Source organism: Crocuta crocuta, unplaced genomic scaffold (genome assembly GCF_008692635.1).
Source record: "Crocuta crocuta isolate KB4526 unplaced genomic scaffold, BGI_CrCroc_1.0 scaffold138, whole genome shotgun sequence".
NCBI classification, from domain to species: Eukaryota; Metazoa; Chordata; class Mammalia; order Carnivora; family Hyaenidae; genus Crocuta; species Crocuta crocuta.
This window is the reverse complement of record NW_027532585.1, coordinates 2,699,954-2,715,128: the sequence shown is the minus strand read 5'-3', so window position 1 is coordinate 2,715,128 and position 15,175 is coordinate 2,699,954. Positions and strand designations below refer to the sequence as shown.

General features: G+C 55.9%; 1 protein-coding gene across 4 annotated transcripts in view; it reads left to right on the top strand.

Moving 5' to 3' along the window:
• GRK5 (G protein-coupled receptor kinase 5) overlaps nt 1-15,175 on the top strand; it is a 111,723-nt gene that overhangs the window by 74,888 nt on the left and 21,660 nt on the right. For 3 of the 4 annotated variants that reach the window (XR_013338893.1, XM_077779569.1, XM_077779571.1), the window contains 2 exons: nt 10,298-10,398; nt 12,484-12,576. Coding sequence is in view for 3 of the 4 variants with exons in the window: in XM_077779569.1 (XP_077635695.1) it covers nt 10,298-10,398; nt 12,484-12,576 (194 nt within the window). In the remaining variant the exon portion in view is untranslated. Of the gene's footprint in view, nt 1-5,857; nt 5,917-10,297; nt 10,399-12,483; nt 12,577-15,175 lie in introns of those variants that run through there. The other variant, XM_077779572.1, reaches the window with a different exon arrangement.

Sequence of the window (15,175 nt, the reverse complement as noted above, 5' to 3'; positions counted from 1 at the left end):
TCCATGCTCTCTGACTGCTCACAAGTGCCTCTCAGCTCTGCTTCCAAAGACCGCTCCCATCCCTTGCAATGTCCTCCTGGCTTGGGGGGGTGGGTAACCAGCTGTCTCCAGGGTCACCCCTGGAGAGGGACAAGAGACTGTTAGAGAGCGAAGGCGATGGCCAGGGTGGTCTCGTGTATCCGCATCATAATGGGATCGTGGGCCTTACAGAGGATGCCATGCTACTCAAAACTGCCTTCCAAACCTTCTCCCCTTTCCACGAGAAGTTTCAAGGAGCCCTGTGAGCTTTCAGACTCTGGGACTTTGGCTGTCTGTCACGGAAAAATAAAGGGGAAGATCAGGCTCCTGAGGACTTGGTGGCAGGTGGAAGGTGGACTCCTGGGTGTCCCTCCTGAGAAGACCCCTTCGAGACAAAGTGCTGTCCGCTGGAGACAAGGGAAGATTCCCGGTTTTGTGGGGACTGAAGCTTCAGTGACTTGGAGACCCGTCCTCATTACAGAAAGGAAGAGAATATTAGGTGCAAACGTATTTCCTGAGAATGAGAAAAGAAATCACAGCAAATGACTGGAGCCTCAGAGACTCAGGCCCTTTTTGTCTGAGATCTCAGTTTACCCGAAGTGCCCGTGCAGAGTCACTTCCCTTCCCGCCTAGAGCGCTGGTGGCGCCCAGGACAGCCAGTAAAGGGCCCACAGCTTAAGCTTTCTCTGCTTCAGTAAATCGCCTCTGACTGGAGGGGAGGCAGTGAGCTCCCTTAGAACTCAAAAGAGACACAATGAGACTTGTCGTTTGTTGGCTTCTACCCCCAGGACCTCTGGCCACCACCTGCCTGCCCAGCCTGTGTCTGTGCCCCGCGGGGCTACATCTGGCACGGTGCTCGGGTCTGCAGCCCACCAGTCAGGCTGAGTGTGACACTCAGAGCTGCAGTGGGGATGCTTTGGCTGAGAGCTGGAGGGTCCAGACATCGGGCCTTGAGTGGAGGGAGCCACAGCCCTCACGGCACTTTGCTCGTGAGCGTTTCTCTGGGCTGATTTATTGTTCCCCGGTGGCCAAGAAAACAAAACCCTGACTTGGTCCTTCGGTTTTGTTCTTACTTGGGGCCCATGGATTGTGTCTGCTGCCCGGCCGTGGTCAGAGGGAGGAACTGCTCGGCAGCGGCTTTTGCACATGGCACTGAAGGTTTTGATTAAAAAGGTGGAAGAATGGTGCTTTTTCTTCCTGTCCGCCAGACCTTAAATCCACCCTCAAGTGCGGAAGCTCTCTGTCCAAGGCTGCCGCTCAGTAAACTCCCTTCTTTGTCTTCCTGGTCGAGATCGGGCAAGCAAGTTTCACCTCCAGCCAGGATTTGGGGTTCAAACGAGCCCCACCTCACCCACCTCCTGCCAGTCGTCCTCTCCATCCCTAGAGCCGGGGGGAGGGGGAGGGGGCGCGAGGGCAGGGCTGAGTTCACAGAGCTCAGAACCAGCCCACTTGAGGGGTGGCGGGGAGGGAAAAGCAAGGAGAGAGGAAACCTCTGAGGGCTCGGGTGGTGTGTGGGGGTGCCCTCCCAGTCACCTGCCCCACCCCCTCATTTTACAGGTCATGAATTCATCTGGATTATTGGCAGCAAGTGGCAGATGCTTAATTCCCAGTTGCTCAAACAAAGGAGGAGTTTGTGGGAAGGGCGGGGATACGATGAAATGAAACTGGAGACAGACATAGCTGTGTCTCCCCCGCCCCAGGCACCGGATCTCCCCCTGAGGCCAGCTCCAGGCTCTCCCCCAAGCCTCCAGCCCACGGCTTCTGCCTGAGGCAGGCACTCTTCGTTGCAACTAAGAGCATCCCGAAGAACTCTAGCCTGGTTGTTGCAAAGCCAGGGTAGACCAGGTGACCTCACAAGGGTACTTCTTTTCTTTTATTATTATTAAAAAAATTTTTTTACTGTTTATTTACTTTTGAGAGAGAGAGAGACAGAGCTTGACTGGGGGAGGGACAGAGAGAGAGGCAGACACAGAATCAGAAGCAGGCTCCAGGTTCTGAGCTGTCAGCCCAGAGCCCGATGCAGGGCTCGATCTCATGAACCATAAGATGGTGACCTGAGCTGAAGTAGGACGCTTAACCGACTGAGGCACCCAGGTGCCCCTCACGAGGGTACTTCTGATGGACAAGACAGTATTGCTCTCCACTTCCCTCTTCCCTGCTATGAATGTGAATGTATGCACACACATTTATTCAACAGATGTGTTGAGTACCTACTGTGTGCCGTCGTCATCATCAGGTCATTTCAGCAAAGCAGAGCAGGGAGATAACGGATTTCAGAGCCAGCCGGGCCTGGATTGGAGTCTCGGGCTCACCGTTTGCTAACGGTTCCATCCAGGAGCATGTAGGGGTCCTAGACGCCCATCCAGTATTGTGCACCTGATTCTGCTGAGACAGGAAGGACCGACTCCCCTGCCCTTCAAAGAGCTGTCTGTGGCTCAGTTTCCACATCCACAGCCCCGGAACAAGCCCACTGAACAGCCTTGTTCTGGGAGCAGCAGAAGTGTACATTTGTGGGAAAACTCACACCGAGGGGCCAGTAAGTATCAGGCCAGCCCCCCTCGCAGGCGCCCACAGCCGCCTCTGGCTGTGGCTCTGCTGGAGGCCTGGTTCCCATCCCTGCCCCTGCCCACGGCCAGGCCCCGGCAGCTCTGTGCACTGGGCTTCCCCGGGCTGACGCAGATGCCCTTGTGAAGGGTCAAGGGGTGGCCAGGGTACGGCTGTGGGAGTGCCCCTCCCCTGCTCCCATCCTGGAGCAGAAATGGGAAATGGGGGTGGCCCCCACCCCCAAGAAACAGCCACCTGCACCCTGGTATGGGCCAGACAAACCTCTAAGCAGCCCTTTCTAGAAGGCAGGGGGCCCTGCAGAACCCCTTTCCCTCTCAGCATTTCCTGAAAGCGGAGCCTGTCCACATTGGGAAATTGCAAATAGTTTACATGGGGAATGTCAGCTGCCCACATATGAAAATATACACATCATTAAGCCCTAAGTGCTTGCGTCTGGAGATAGAGCGGACAGTCTCCTGGGCTGACCTTTTGTTCACTGATGCAACCACTGCTAATGAGCACGGAGCTGCTCGGTGGGATGTTTTCATATGTTGAAGCAAAGCATATGTTGGCTATTAGCCTGTGTGTGTGTGTGCGCGCATGCATGCTTGTGTGATCTGTACAACAACACTGTACAAATAGTGTTTACCCAAACATGCAGGGTCCATCTATCTCATTATCTAGCCCCCATGGGCCTCCAAGACCAAAGTCACGTCCTTCTCACTATGTCTGAGAAGAACTATGGCATTCTTGGAGGCCATGGTGGTGGTTAGCGATAAGGCTCTTTGACCAGATTACCTGGCTTTGAATCCTGTCTTAGTTCTCATGCTAGCTGTATGACCTTAGACGAGTTACTTAACTTCTCTGAGCCTATTTACCATCTGTGAACTGGAGATTGTAATAATTAGAACCTACCTCGAGAGGATTTAAAAAGATAACCCTATGTGAAGCTTCTAGGGCTTAACATGTAGTAGGTGCTCAGGACATGGCAGTGGTGATGATGATGGTGACCCTTCTTACTGGGGCGTGGGATTGGGCGGAAGATCTCGCCCGCTCAGAAAATCAGCTCAGATGAGGTTGTATTGATGTGGGTCCTGAAGACTGGGTTTTTTTTTGGACATGTTCTGATGGGGTAGGAGGGGTTTCCAAGGGAATGCACACAGGTCCAGCAACTAGAAAGTTCGAGCTTGCCCAGGAAGCGATGCATATGGGGTGAGCATCCATGAGCTGAAGGCAGGAAGAAGAAGCAGGTCAAGAAAGGCATTTGGGGTCAGGGCCAAGAAGGCAGTAGTTGTCCTGCGGAGTGGGGACCATCCCTCCTGTGCGGTATGGAAAAGCTCCCTTGGGGGCCATTGTGTCAATGCAGGAGCAAGTGGTGGCAGGTTCCAGAAGAGAATTCTTGAATGCATGGCAGTGAGGTGGGGGATGGAGAGGAGGGGTGGGTGAGAGAGATACCGGAGCTGGGTGTGTGCATGTCCCCTCTGTGAGGTGAGGACAAGCTGGATTTGAGTGGGTCCAGCGAGACCAAAGCTATGTCCTTCCCCTAGAGCTGGCTCAGGACACCTAGTTTAGGGCCCATGCAGCTCAGATCCACTCAGCCCACTCAGACCTGCCGTGCAGCCCTCCAGGCCTTAATCCTCCCTATACCATGGGCCACAGTATGACCTTGGAGGGACGCCTTCCCTTGGTCCCTTGTCTTGTTAACCCATCTATGCCATGAGCAGCTTGAACCAGCGAGGCTCTGACGAGTCTTTCCAGGAAAGCCCTCTGTGGTTACTTCCTCCTGTTCCGCCTTGGGTCCTGAATCTGTAAACAGCGCAAGGCTTGTGTTTCCAGAAAGCTCTGAGGGTGACCACAGGGGCACTTACTTCAGGATTACTGACGATGACGAGGAGGTAGGGGAGGTAGTTCTGAAGGGCCTTTCACAGCCCAACCATGCCTCCGCCCCTGGGTGCATCCAGACACACCAGCCACATACAACGGATTCCTTTTCCCGTGTGACATCTTTAAACCAGAGACTTTGAATCCAGGGGGTGCTTCAGGAACCAGGTTTTCAGAAGCGTGCAGGCCCTCGCTCATGCAGGAAATGATACCCCGTGGTACCACCAGTTGTCATGATGCAGAGGGAGAGAGCAGTGCCCCGGGAAGCAGGTGCAGCCACTGGGCCAGCTGATGGCAGGGCCCTCAGGATGCCACCCTCGGGCTAAGGATTCAGCAGTCCGCGAGAAACAGCCTCCCAGAGAAGGCAGCGTGCCGTCAGCGTCAGCTCTTCCTGCTTACTTAACGTCTTCTAGATGAGTTCTCCTCACCCGGCGCGCCCCCTCCCTGCTTTCTCCAGCCTCCTGGCCTTTGTCCATGCCGTGCCAGCCTCCTCCACCTGCGTAGATCCGACCTCTCCCTCAAGGTCCAGCCCTCGCCTTGCCTCCCCTGGGCCTCCCTCCCGGGCCGATTTCTCATTTTCCCCCTCAACTGTCATTGCAAAGGCCGCACGCCTCAGGTCTGCGATGAATCACTTGGTAATTATTTCAGGTGTGCCATCTGGCCTCCCTACTCCGAGGCCGGGGAGGCTGGGCCACCCGTGGGGTGTGTGCGCAGCGAAGCGCGCGGCGAGGGGCTCCAGAGCGCCACCGTGTGGGCGGACTGCAGGGCGGCCCGAGGCTGAAGGACCTGGGCTGTGGAAGCAGAGCCCTGGGGCGTCAGCGCCTCTCTCTGTGAAGTCACCGAGGGTGGGCGTTACCGCACCCTAAGAGGCAGAGCCTTGGGTGTGGTGGGTGACCAGCGTCTGCTTCCTGGGTGGAGTACTGAGTAAAGCACCGTGGGGTGGCTTCCTGCCGAGGCCGGGCCCCTGCCTTCCCCACCACCATCCGTCCCCCTCTAGCCTCAGTCCCTGAGTGCCCGGATTGTCCTGCCTTGGGTGACGCCCAGAAGGCCCATGTGAAGCTGCACTTATGACCTGGGAGGGGTGGACCCCTGAGCAATTGCAGCACCCAGTGGCCCCGGGGCAGTTGTGGCCTTCTCCCAGGTATTTTGTTAGCCGAAGTCACCCAAACCAAGTGCGGGGGGCAGGGGGAAGGGGGTCGGTTCTACAAATGCAGCTTCAGGCCAAGTCCTGAGCTCTTCCAGCCAGTCGGATACCCCCCACCCCCACCCTTTCCATTCTCCCCCTCACAACCTTCTCTAGAAATCCCGAGGCGTGGGGCGCCTGGGTGGCTCCCTAGGTTGGGCGTACAACTTCGGCTCAGGTCATGATCTCACGGTTCGCGGGTTCGAGCCCCATGTAGGGCTCTGTGCCGGTACAGCAGGAGCGGCCCAGATCCCCAGAACGCGGAGCAGAAGCATCAGGAACGGCAGAGAGTGAGTCTGGGCCACCAGGGCAAGGCGTAAGGAGGAGTAGATATTCTGAGGGATTCGGAGGGGGAGTCACCGCCTGACACACCCCTGCCGAGTGTGCCCTGCCCCCTGCAATGCTGGCAGCCTGTCTCTAGCTGAGTGAGGGCCCCAGTCCCACGGTCCGGGAGGTGGATTCCAGGTCAGTTTCTCACTCCAGAGGAGTAGGTGAGGCAGGTTCTTCCTCTGGGGGCGGGGGGCTTCTACCTAGAGGCACATAGGTCCCGAGAGTGGACAAGCACACCCGAGCTTTAATGCCCCCCCGCTCTGCTCTCCAACAGCTTTGGGGGAAAACAGTGGGGAGGAGCCTTGGCCAAAGAGGGGAGCACGATGCAGCTTCTCTTCCTCTAGTTGTGATTTCAGGGGCAGGACAGGTGCTCCATGCAGCTTACAGCTCCTCAAGGAAGCCGAGTTCTTTCTTGGCAGTCTGGCCAGGCTGGGGGGGGGAGGGGGGGGCAGCAGCTCCTGGCAAGCGTAGCCATGTCCCCAAGGCATGTCTTGCTGTCTTAAGCTGTCCCAGGAGTTGGCCACAGAGCACTCCTTAGAGCAGCTGGGGGTCATCCTGACTGTCATCAGAGTGGACACGATCACATGGCAGTTGGCCAGCTGGTTAGCTTCAGTGCCCAAGACCATCAGGAAGCCAGGCGTTCATGACGGGCCTCCAGCAGAGAAACCGTGTCCCTAATTCCTTCCTCCTGTCCTCAGAAGGTGTGCCACCAAGAGCTAATTCCACACCTTTCAAAAGAAACTTGGTGCCTAGATTCACACTGCTGTGTTAAAAATCAAGGCTCGCTGGCTGGAGCTACTTGAGGAGACCATCTGGTGACCACAGAAATAAAGCGTCACTTCAAAGTACTACTGGCCCCAGGAGACCTTTTAGCAGAGGCCTCCATCAAAACCTGCTCTCCTGGCCGCTTTCAGCCCTGCAAATATCTAAGGACTGTAGGGCCTTTTCTGTTTGATTAGAAATTAGGGAGACACCTTTGACATGGAGGAGGATGGCCCCCACCCTCTGCCGGCCCTGACCCTCCGCTTCATCCCAGAGGGACAGTTCCTGCTAGAAAGAGCCACGGTGCTAGCCGTAGTCCCTGTGGCCTTCATGAGCCTTCTCAGGTTAGGGTGACATTCTCGTCCAGAGCCCACCTGGCCTGGAGGATTCACCCCTCCCTTCCCTGGCCCTCCTCGAAGGCCTCCTGGGACCAGAAGGGATTCGCTTCCTGGAATGAGATCTGAAACTGCAGAATTCTGTCTTCAAGCCACAGGGAGTGGATCGCAGTGGGCTGTGGTTGCTCGGAGCGCCTGGGGGCGCTTTATCTTGTGTGCGTTAGACCTTGTGTGCGGCTGGGGAGAGCCTTCCTAATGCGTCTCCCTTGGAAACTGGCTTCTCTGAACTGGAGGGGAAGGACTGATACCCTCCGATTCCATTGATGCAGATTGCAGATGTCGCACTGAAATGTCCCCTGGGTGTCACCCTCCTGGCAGATGTGGGTTTCAGCTCCCAGCTTAAACTGGCCAACAGCTCCTGATTCCCTTCCGGGCAGAGGTCTTACTCTCTGGAGTTACTTGAAAGGGGGTTTGGTTGGAACCACTTAATCTCTTTATGTCGAGCCAGAGGCTGAATTTAAACCCATGGTCGTTAAACCTACTCATTAACTCCTATTAGGGCTTTGGCCCTGGGCAGCGTCCCCAGAGAGAGAGTGGTGTGACTTCATGCACACAGCTGGGCCACCCCTAGACCCTGCACGGCCCCTCCCCTCTGCCGAGGAAGGAAGCAGAGTGTGGTCCTCCAGGCAGGCGGAAAGGCCCATGAGGAGTGGGAGGTCTGAGCCCCAACTTTGCTTTGCCTCTGACCCTGTCTTCCATGAAGCCTTTCCTAGATGACTCCGCCCCTTAATGATCTCCTTCTCTGAGCCCAGGGGCCTCATTGCCCTGAGCTGTGTCATCTTCCATTTCAGTCCTTCCTACCTCTGCTGCAGGGCTGCACGGTGTCCTGCTCATCCTGAGGGCTAAGGGGCCCCTAGGAGACAAGGAGTGAGTGGGAGAAGCATAGGGGGCCCAGACATCCCACCACCTTCAACCAGACTCACTCTAGACTCACCCACCCAATCTGTGTTCAGATCCCCTGTCTGCCACTTATTGGCTGGGTGACCTTGGGCAAATGACTTAACCTTTCTGAACCTCAGTTTGCTCAGCTGTGAGATGAGCATTACAATAGCATTTACCTCACAGAGTCATAACGGAGATTAGATGAAATAATGCATGGAAGGTAATTTCTCACAGTGCCTGACCGGAGAGGCAAACCAGGGCTACCCATTAAGTTATTAACACTGGTTTTAAATACTGGGTCCATAGATACATTTCATGCGGAAGAGGAAAAAAGACGTTTGCTAGTTTAAAAAAAAGTTTGAGAGCTATTGGGTTTTCATCAGCTCCTTTTATACATCACCACAGATGCCCAGAGAAGCGAGAGAACACCCCTGTTAGGGTATTGCCTGATTTCTGTATTTTCTGTCTTTCTGGAGAAAGAGTGCTCTAAAGCCAGGGGCTACACAGGCTGCACCTTTGAACACCCTCACGATGTGCCTGACACCAGCTTCGGCCACTGTGGGTGAGGGTGGATCCTCCCTGGGCCGAGTCGGGTGACAAGACAGGGGTAGAGCCGAGTGCATACAGGTGGGCAACTCGGGAGCCTCTTCTGAGGTCCAGGAAGTGGTGGTTCCCCCCACGACCATCCCACCCAGCATCTCTGTCTGGTCTTGGCTGACTTCTTCCAGATTCAGGTCACATCCCGGCACAGCACACTGTTTCATGTCGCTCCTTCACGTAGGCAGTGTGGGCACCAGTCCTGCAAAGGGCACCGGGCCCTTCAAACCAAGGCTGCCCAGCCATCAGGTCTCTTGAAGCAAATTTGCCTGTGGCCTCTGGGTTTGTTTTAGGATCCAATTGCTCTGAAATAGCCCAGAGTTAACCGATTCCCAAGAGATTCAGCTGCCAGAATTCCCCAGAAGGCTCCCTAAGTCTTAGAAGCAACCTGCCCCCCCCCACCGCAACCGTCAATTCCCAAATCTTGAAGGACCTGCAGAGTATCTCTGCAGCAGCCCTTTCCTGTAACAGAGGAGGAAAGAGAGGCACAGAATGGCCAGTGGGAGAGGGTGGACCAGTGCTCGGGGCTCCCATTTCTCCATCTCAGGCTCCTTCTGCAACATCGAGCATCTTTTTTGCAAAACGAGCGTCAGAAGCTGGTGCTCTACAGGCTTCTTTTCTGCAGTTTCATTTATCAAGGTTTTCAGTTGGGGAGGGACAGGGCTGAGTGGGAGAGAAGGTGGGAGGGAGCCGCAGCCACCCAGGACTGGCGATGGCCTGCTGTGTGGCGTCACTGGGTGAGCCCACAGCATTTACCGTCACCGCGGCCGCCCCACAACATCGAAGGCTCCCACACCCAGGGGCCCTGCTCCAGAGAGGGCAGGACCTAGGAGAGAAGAAAGAAGGGAGGAACTCAGGAATGTGGGCTTTCAGAGCCTTGATGAATAGAATATGAGCTACTGATTTCATTCATTGAGACCCACTGCCGGCGCCCCCTGGATGGACCCCCCCACCCCACCTACAGACACTGCCCAGTGGGCTTAGCAGGGAAAGCAGCTCCATAGTCACATTTCAGTAGCTGAAAGGAGAAAGCAAATCTTTCCAATTTCAGCATCTTTGGGGAGAAAGATATATTTACATCCCCTCTGTCTGAGCCCCTCCTGGTAGTTTTCTCAAATATTAAAAACCTGTCTTTTATTAACAACCCAGCTTGTGGCCCAGCTGGTGTATGAACAGCTGACGGCGGTGATGGAATGGTCAGGGGACAAGGGAAGGCGAAACTGCCTTCTGGTGGTCCCGGCACCTTCCCAGAGCTGCTCCTGGGCAGGACGCAGAAACTCTCAGAACTGTTCTTTCAAGCTCAAAACACTCAGGCCACAGCTTCACCTGGAAGGGGAAGGAAATGACAGCAATGATGTTTATTGCTGGCCCTTCTGCCCATTCCGGACCCTGTCACCCAGGCCCTGGAGGCTAGGGTGTTGACCTTGCCCTCCGAGAAGATAGGCCCAGCATGGGCAGGGCATTGGCAAGCTCACAGGGGGCTTGCCGACCAGCCGGGCCTCGTTGCACAGCCCATAACCATGAGCTCTCCCACATCTCGTTAGGGTCTGACCACAAGCCCGGGACACAGGGAAATCATCATCCGTGTTCTGCAGACAAGGGCAGCCAGGCTCAGAGGAGCTAAGTGACCATGCTGCACATGGCCAAGGGCCAGATGGCGCTCCTCTCCTGCCCCTCACTGACGCCCCCTCTTCTCTTCCTCCAGTCCCCAGTCTTCATAGCCCAAGTTGGCCAAGACCTGGTCTCCCAGACGGAGGAGAGGCTCCTACAGAGGCCCTGCAAGGAAGTCTTTTCTGCCTGTGCACAGTAAGTGCTTGCTCCCTCCCCAGACCGGGCATCGGGCCCTTCCGCCTCCCGTGGGCAGCCACACAGCTCCCCTCCCCCGGAGAGAGGCTGCCTCTCCCCTCCACCTGGAGCGCTGGGCACCAGGGCAGGCCTTCTGTGCCCAGGGGCCCCAGCCAAGCCACCCAGCTGTTTGTATACTTCTTATGAAGGGAAAAGATACCAAAGTGCCAAGTCCAAAGAAAACATCTGCCTCAAAGAGTGTTGAAAGCAAGTGGCTCTCCAGGCCGTTGAGACAGAGGACTGTGCAAAAACTTGACCCCATCTGGGTGGTTTGAAAGTCCTTCCCCAGCCCCCAGCCCCCACTGCTGCCACCAACCAGGGCTGGGTGGTGCTGCCGCAGGAAGGGGGCCGCAGGCTGCCTTCGCAGTCACCCCATCGCCTTGTCTGCGGGCCGTACGCCGATCCTGATGCAATAGCAGACAAGTCGGTGCACATGCTGCTGGCCAGGCACCAGTGAAGTCCCCAGAGTCCCTTACACACGTACTCCGAAGGCGTGAGCCACTAGGCACACACACGTTCATGTGTCCACACACGTACCCTTCCCCACAAGCCGGTATGTGCACTAGAACCTTCTGGAGCCTCGTCACCTCTGGGTGAGTCTGGACACCTGCTGTGTGCCCTTGGTCAGCCTTTGGGCCACAGATGACGGGGCGCCTGCTGTGTGCCTGGCACTGTGCCAGGTGCCGGGGGACATCATGGTGAGCAAGAGCCCAGTTCCGGCTTTCAGGGAGCTCACAGCCGGGCGGGAAGACCAGGGCCGCTGTGCACTCTGCGGGGAGCCAGGAGCACCATGATGAGAATGGAGGTTTCGGGAGGGCCAGCTTGGGGCCCAGCCCTGTGAGGTGCCAGGGAGAGACCTCCCCCCCAACCCATAAGCAGAAACAAACTTGGTTTGCCCTCTTGGAGCTGGCTGAGGGTCAGATCTGACAGCAGGTGAGGTCCCTAGGCTGTCACTGTGACCCCGAGGGAGTGGACAAGCTGGTCCCTACACGGGCCACTGCTCTCATGTTTGGCAGGACAGGGTCCAACATGCCTCTACCGTATATGCCCCCCCACCCCCAACCGTCCACAGGTCCCAAATGCCTGNTTTTTTTTTTTTTTTTTTTTTTTAATTTGAGTGAGAGAGAAAGAGAGCCCAGCCCGCACACACCAGTAGAGGAGAGAGTGAATCTCCATGCTGAGCATGGAGCCCAGTGCAGGTCTCGATTCCTGAGCTGGAATCCAGAGTCAGGCGCTCAACAGGCTGAGTCACCCAGGCGCCCCGGCATTGCCACTTTTTAAACGGAAGAAGGCTGCCCCTGCCTGCAGCCAGTTTCAGACCCTCTGGGCCTGGCCCACAGCAGGCGACCAGGAAATTCTGCTGCGGAGATGGAAACCTCCCAGTGGCCTCAGATCCAGAGCCCGGACTCTCAGGGGCTGCATCCCTGCTCTGCCCCTACCCCCCCCCACACAGCCCCCTGCACCCCGTTAAGTATTCCTCTGTCCTCATGACAGCTCAAATAGTCCCGTCTTGGGGCACCTGGGTGGCTCAGTCAGTCGGTTGAGCATCTGACTCTTGATTTTAGCTCAGGTCGTGATCTCACGGTTCGTGGGTTCGAACCCTGCATTGGGCTCCACTCTGAGTGCAGAGTCTGCTTGGGACTCTCTCTCTGCCTCTCCCCTGCTCTCTCTCTCTCTCTCTCTCAAAATAAATAAACTTAAAAGAAAAAGAGTCCCTTCTTGAGAGATAGAGAGAGCAAGAGCACTACCTGAACCCCCAGGGACCTCATTTAACCCTCTAATGAGCACATCCCTCGCAGCTGTTTATTAGATATTTGTTACTTCTGGGTTGTGTCCCACATCACAATGCCAACTTCATGCTCACAGCTGTACCCCAGACCTACAGCAGTGCCGTGGCAGGTACCCAGTAAGTGTTCGCAGGCCCAGCCCGTCACTTTGGCAGGACAATGGGCCTCTGAGGCTGCTTGTGAACCTGCTGCATATATGGCTCTGCCCATCTGCTCAAGGTCAGGATTATAAAATGTTTGTTGGTTCCCTCTGAGCTAGGTCCGTCCACGACTACCTGAAGGGCGAACCGTTCCATGAGTATCTGGACAGCATGTATTTTGATCGCTTTCTCCAGTGGAAGTGGTTGGAAAGGTGAGTGCCCTCCCGTACACCTCATCTACAAGTGTGTGCCAGTGTGTGTGTGGCAGGGGCGAGAGTACAGCCTTGTCGCCTGAACGCCCACATAAAAATCCATTACCTCCGTGGGTCCCTGGTTCAAATAAAATTAGCTGTCCTCCTCTCATTGCTGAAGTTCTTGGTTATTCTTCTAGAAATGCTCTGTGCTTATCAAAGTGTACACGCGTACTCACACCCTCATACATGCATACATACTTATCCTTATTTTTTGGTTTACTGTCTGTGGGAATTCTCCTTTGCCAGCAAAGAAAGAGCTGCCATAGTTTTGAACGAATTACACATCCCTTATTTAGCTCAGTCCCCTGTTGATGGACATGGAGGTTGCTCTCCATTTTATGTACAATCTTCCCTAAATAATGAATCACTTTGTACGTATGTCTTCATGTGCTTTCGCAAGTACCTCCATAGAAATCCCTAGCAGAAGAATGTCTGCATCAAAAAGCACTGCTTTTAAACCATGAGGGACTCTAGCTTGCAGTCCTGAGAGCTGCCCGGTTCCAGTCCCAGGCCAGTGCCCAGTGCCTCTCGGCTCCATCAACTCTGTTCTGGGGCTTTCCTGTCCGGTGTGTGAGCATCGGGCTCTCCTCCTTATCTTTTCATCTCTGATGATGGGTAAGACCAAGCACCTTTTCATGTTTTACTTGCTGCCTTTTCGCTGCAAAGCGCTCTCACAGGCATGGCCATGACCTGGCCTAGCAGCTTCGGCCTCCATGTGACTGATGGGGAGGGAGAGCCCCAGAGAGGGCGTGGCCCGAAGAGGCAGGCCGCAGGCCCGCAGTGTAGGGGGGCGGGGCCCAGCACCAGGCTCCGCCCACCACACTGTCCCAGGGTTTGCAGAAAAGGGCTATGCCTGCGTCATATCCACGCGGGGCTCAGCTGGGGGACGAGGCTGGGAGCACCCCCATCCACAGCCCAGGGTTCCCTATGCAGGCCCGACACTCGCGGGCATCTGGGCACCTTTTGGTTAGGAAGCAAGGAGCCAGTAGGCTTCTGCGCGTTGCCACCTTCGCTGGCCGAGTGCCCTGCAGACATTGAGGAAGTTGCAGGACAGGAACGCCCTGGAAGCCCCATTCGTGACCCTTCCCTGCCCACTTCAGGAAGCCCAGAGGAAAACACCCTGTTCTGGACCACCGGGGGCGCATTTCTTTCCACCCACGCTGGTGGGAATTGACGGTCTTCTCTGTTGGCCGCTGACCGCCACTGGCCACCTCACACATGCACGTCATGGGTCCCGGAGAACCAGAAAAGTGAGGGGTCACATCCTGCTGAGGACCTGGAGCCACAGCCTGGGTCTGAGTCCCGGCTCGACCTTCTCCAAGGGGACCTCAGGAAGCATTGCTCACCCCTCCCCTCCTCAATCTCCTCTTCCCTAAAATGGGGATAATAATAGTGCCCGCCTTTGTAGGCTTGGGTGGGGATGAGATGAGATAAGCAGAGTCCACGCCTAGAATAGGGCAAGTGCTCCAGAAAGGTCAGCCATCTGGCCCCAGGAAGTCAACTGCTGGATACTGTTGTTGTGGTTGCCACTGAGGTCATCAGTATCGCTGTGACCGTCATCCTCAAGCGTCTGATATGGGAAGGAACAGCTGGCCCTTGCGTTTCTGAGGATCACAGGACAGTCTGGTGGGGCCATGTTCATCATGCCCCCTCGCCCCGCCCCAGAGCTCTGGGCTGTGCGCCACATGACCCGATCTGTGCCCACCTTCCCAAGGTGGGGCTGAGAGGCAGGATGTGGGCTCTGCAGCAGCCCTCCTGGGACCCCAGCCTCATCACCACCACCCTCATGACCCGCCTGGGACCCCAGCCTCACCACCACCACCCTCGGAGAGGCAACGCAGTCCCCTCTCAGAGCCTCAGCATCCTCACCTGCAGAAGGGAGACAGTCCTACCTCCCGAGGCAGGCGTGAGGATCACATTAGTGCACATGCAAGGTGCTTCTAGCAGCCGGGACTGTTGCCATAACGCCCCCCAGAGAGGACATGTCCTGTATTCTTGGAGTTCGACGAAGGATGTCTGATGCTCAGCTTACAGCAGCCTGCGAAGACGCCCTTTCAGTGTCTCATTGTACTGAAGATACAGGTCACAGAGAGGCTGATCGATGTCCCACAGCAGGGGCCTGGCAAGGCTGGAGCCTGAGCCCAGGGTGTCCGCCCAGCCCTTGACCCAGTCCTTATTCTGCCCAGCACTGTGTTCTGGTAGAATCCTTTAGCTGTGGCCACTGGCTCTCGTCTTACTGGTATGTACGGAACACTTGAAACGGGGAAACAGACTTTTCGAATCCGTGTGTTGGCTGCAAAGAAGTTAGGCGCCTTTGTGGGCGTTAAGTTGTGGAAGCTGGTGAGGCAGGACTGGCCAAGAAGTGCCCCCAGGTGACTGACAGCAGCCCGCTTCCTCCTTTTTTTTTTTTTTTTTTTTTGCTAACAAGATCATGGCCTGTTCGTGCTGCACTGTTGAAATATTAAAGGGATTTTTTTTCCCCTCTCAAGGTTAACCAAAGAATTCCTCGGAAATTGTATTACACTCATTTTTCCTAGCAGAGGAGCTCTGTGGTAAT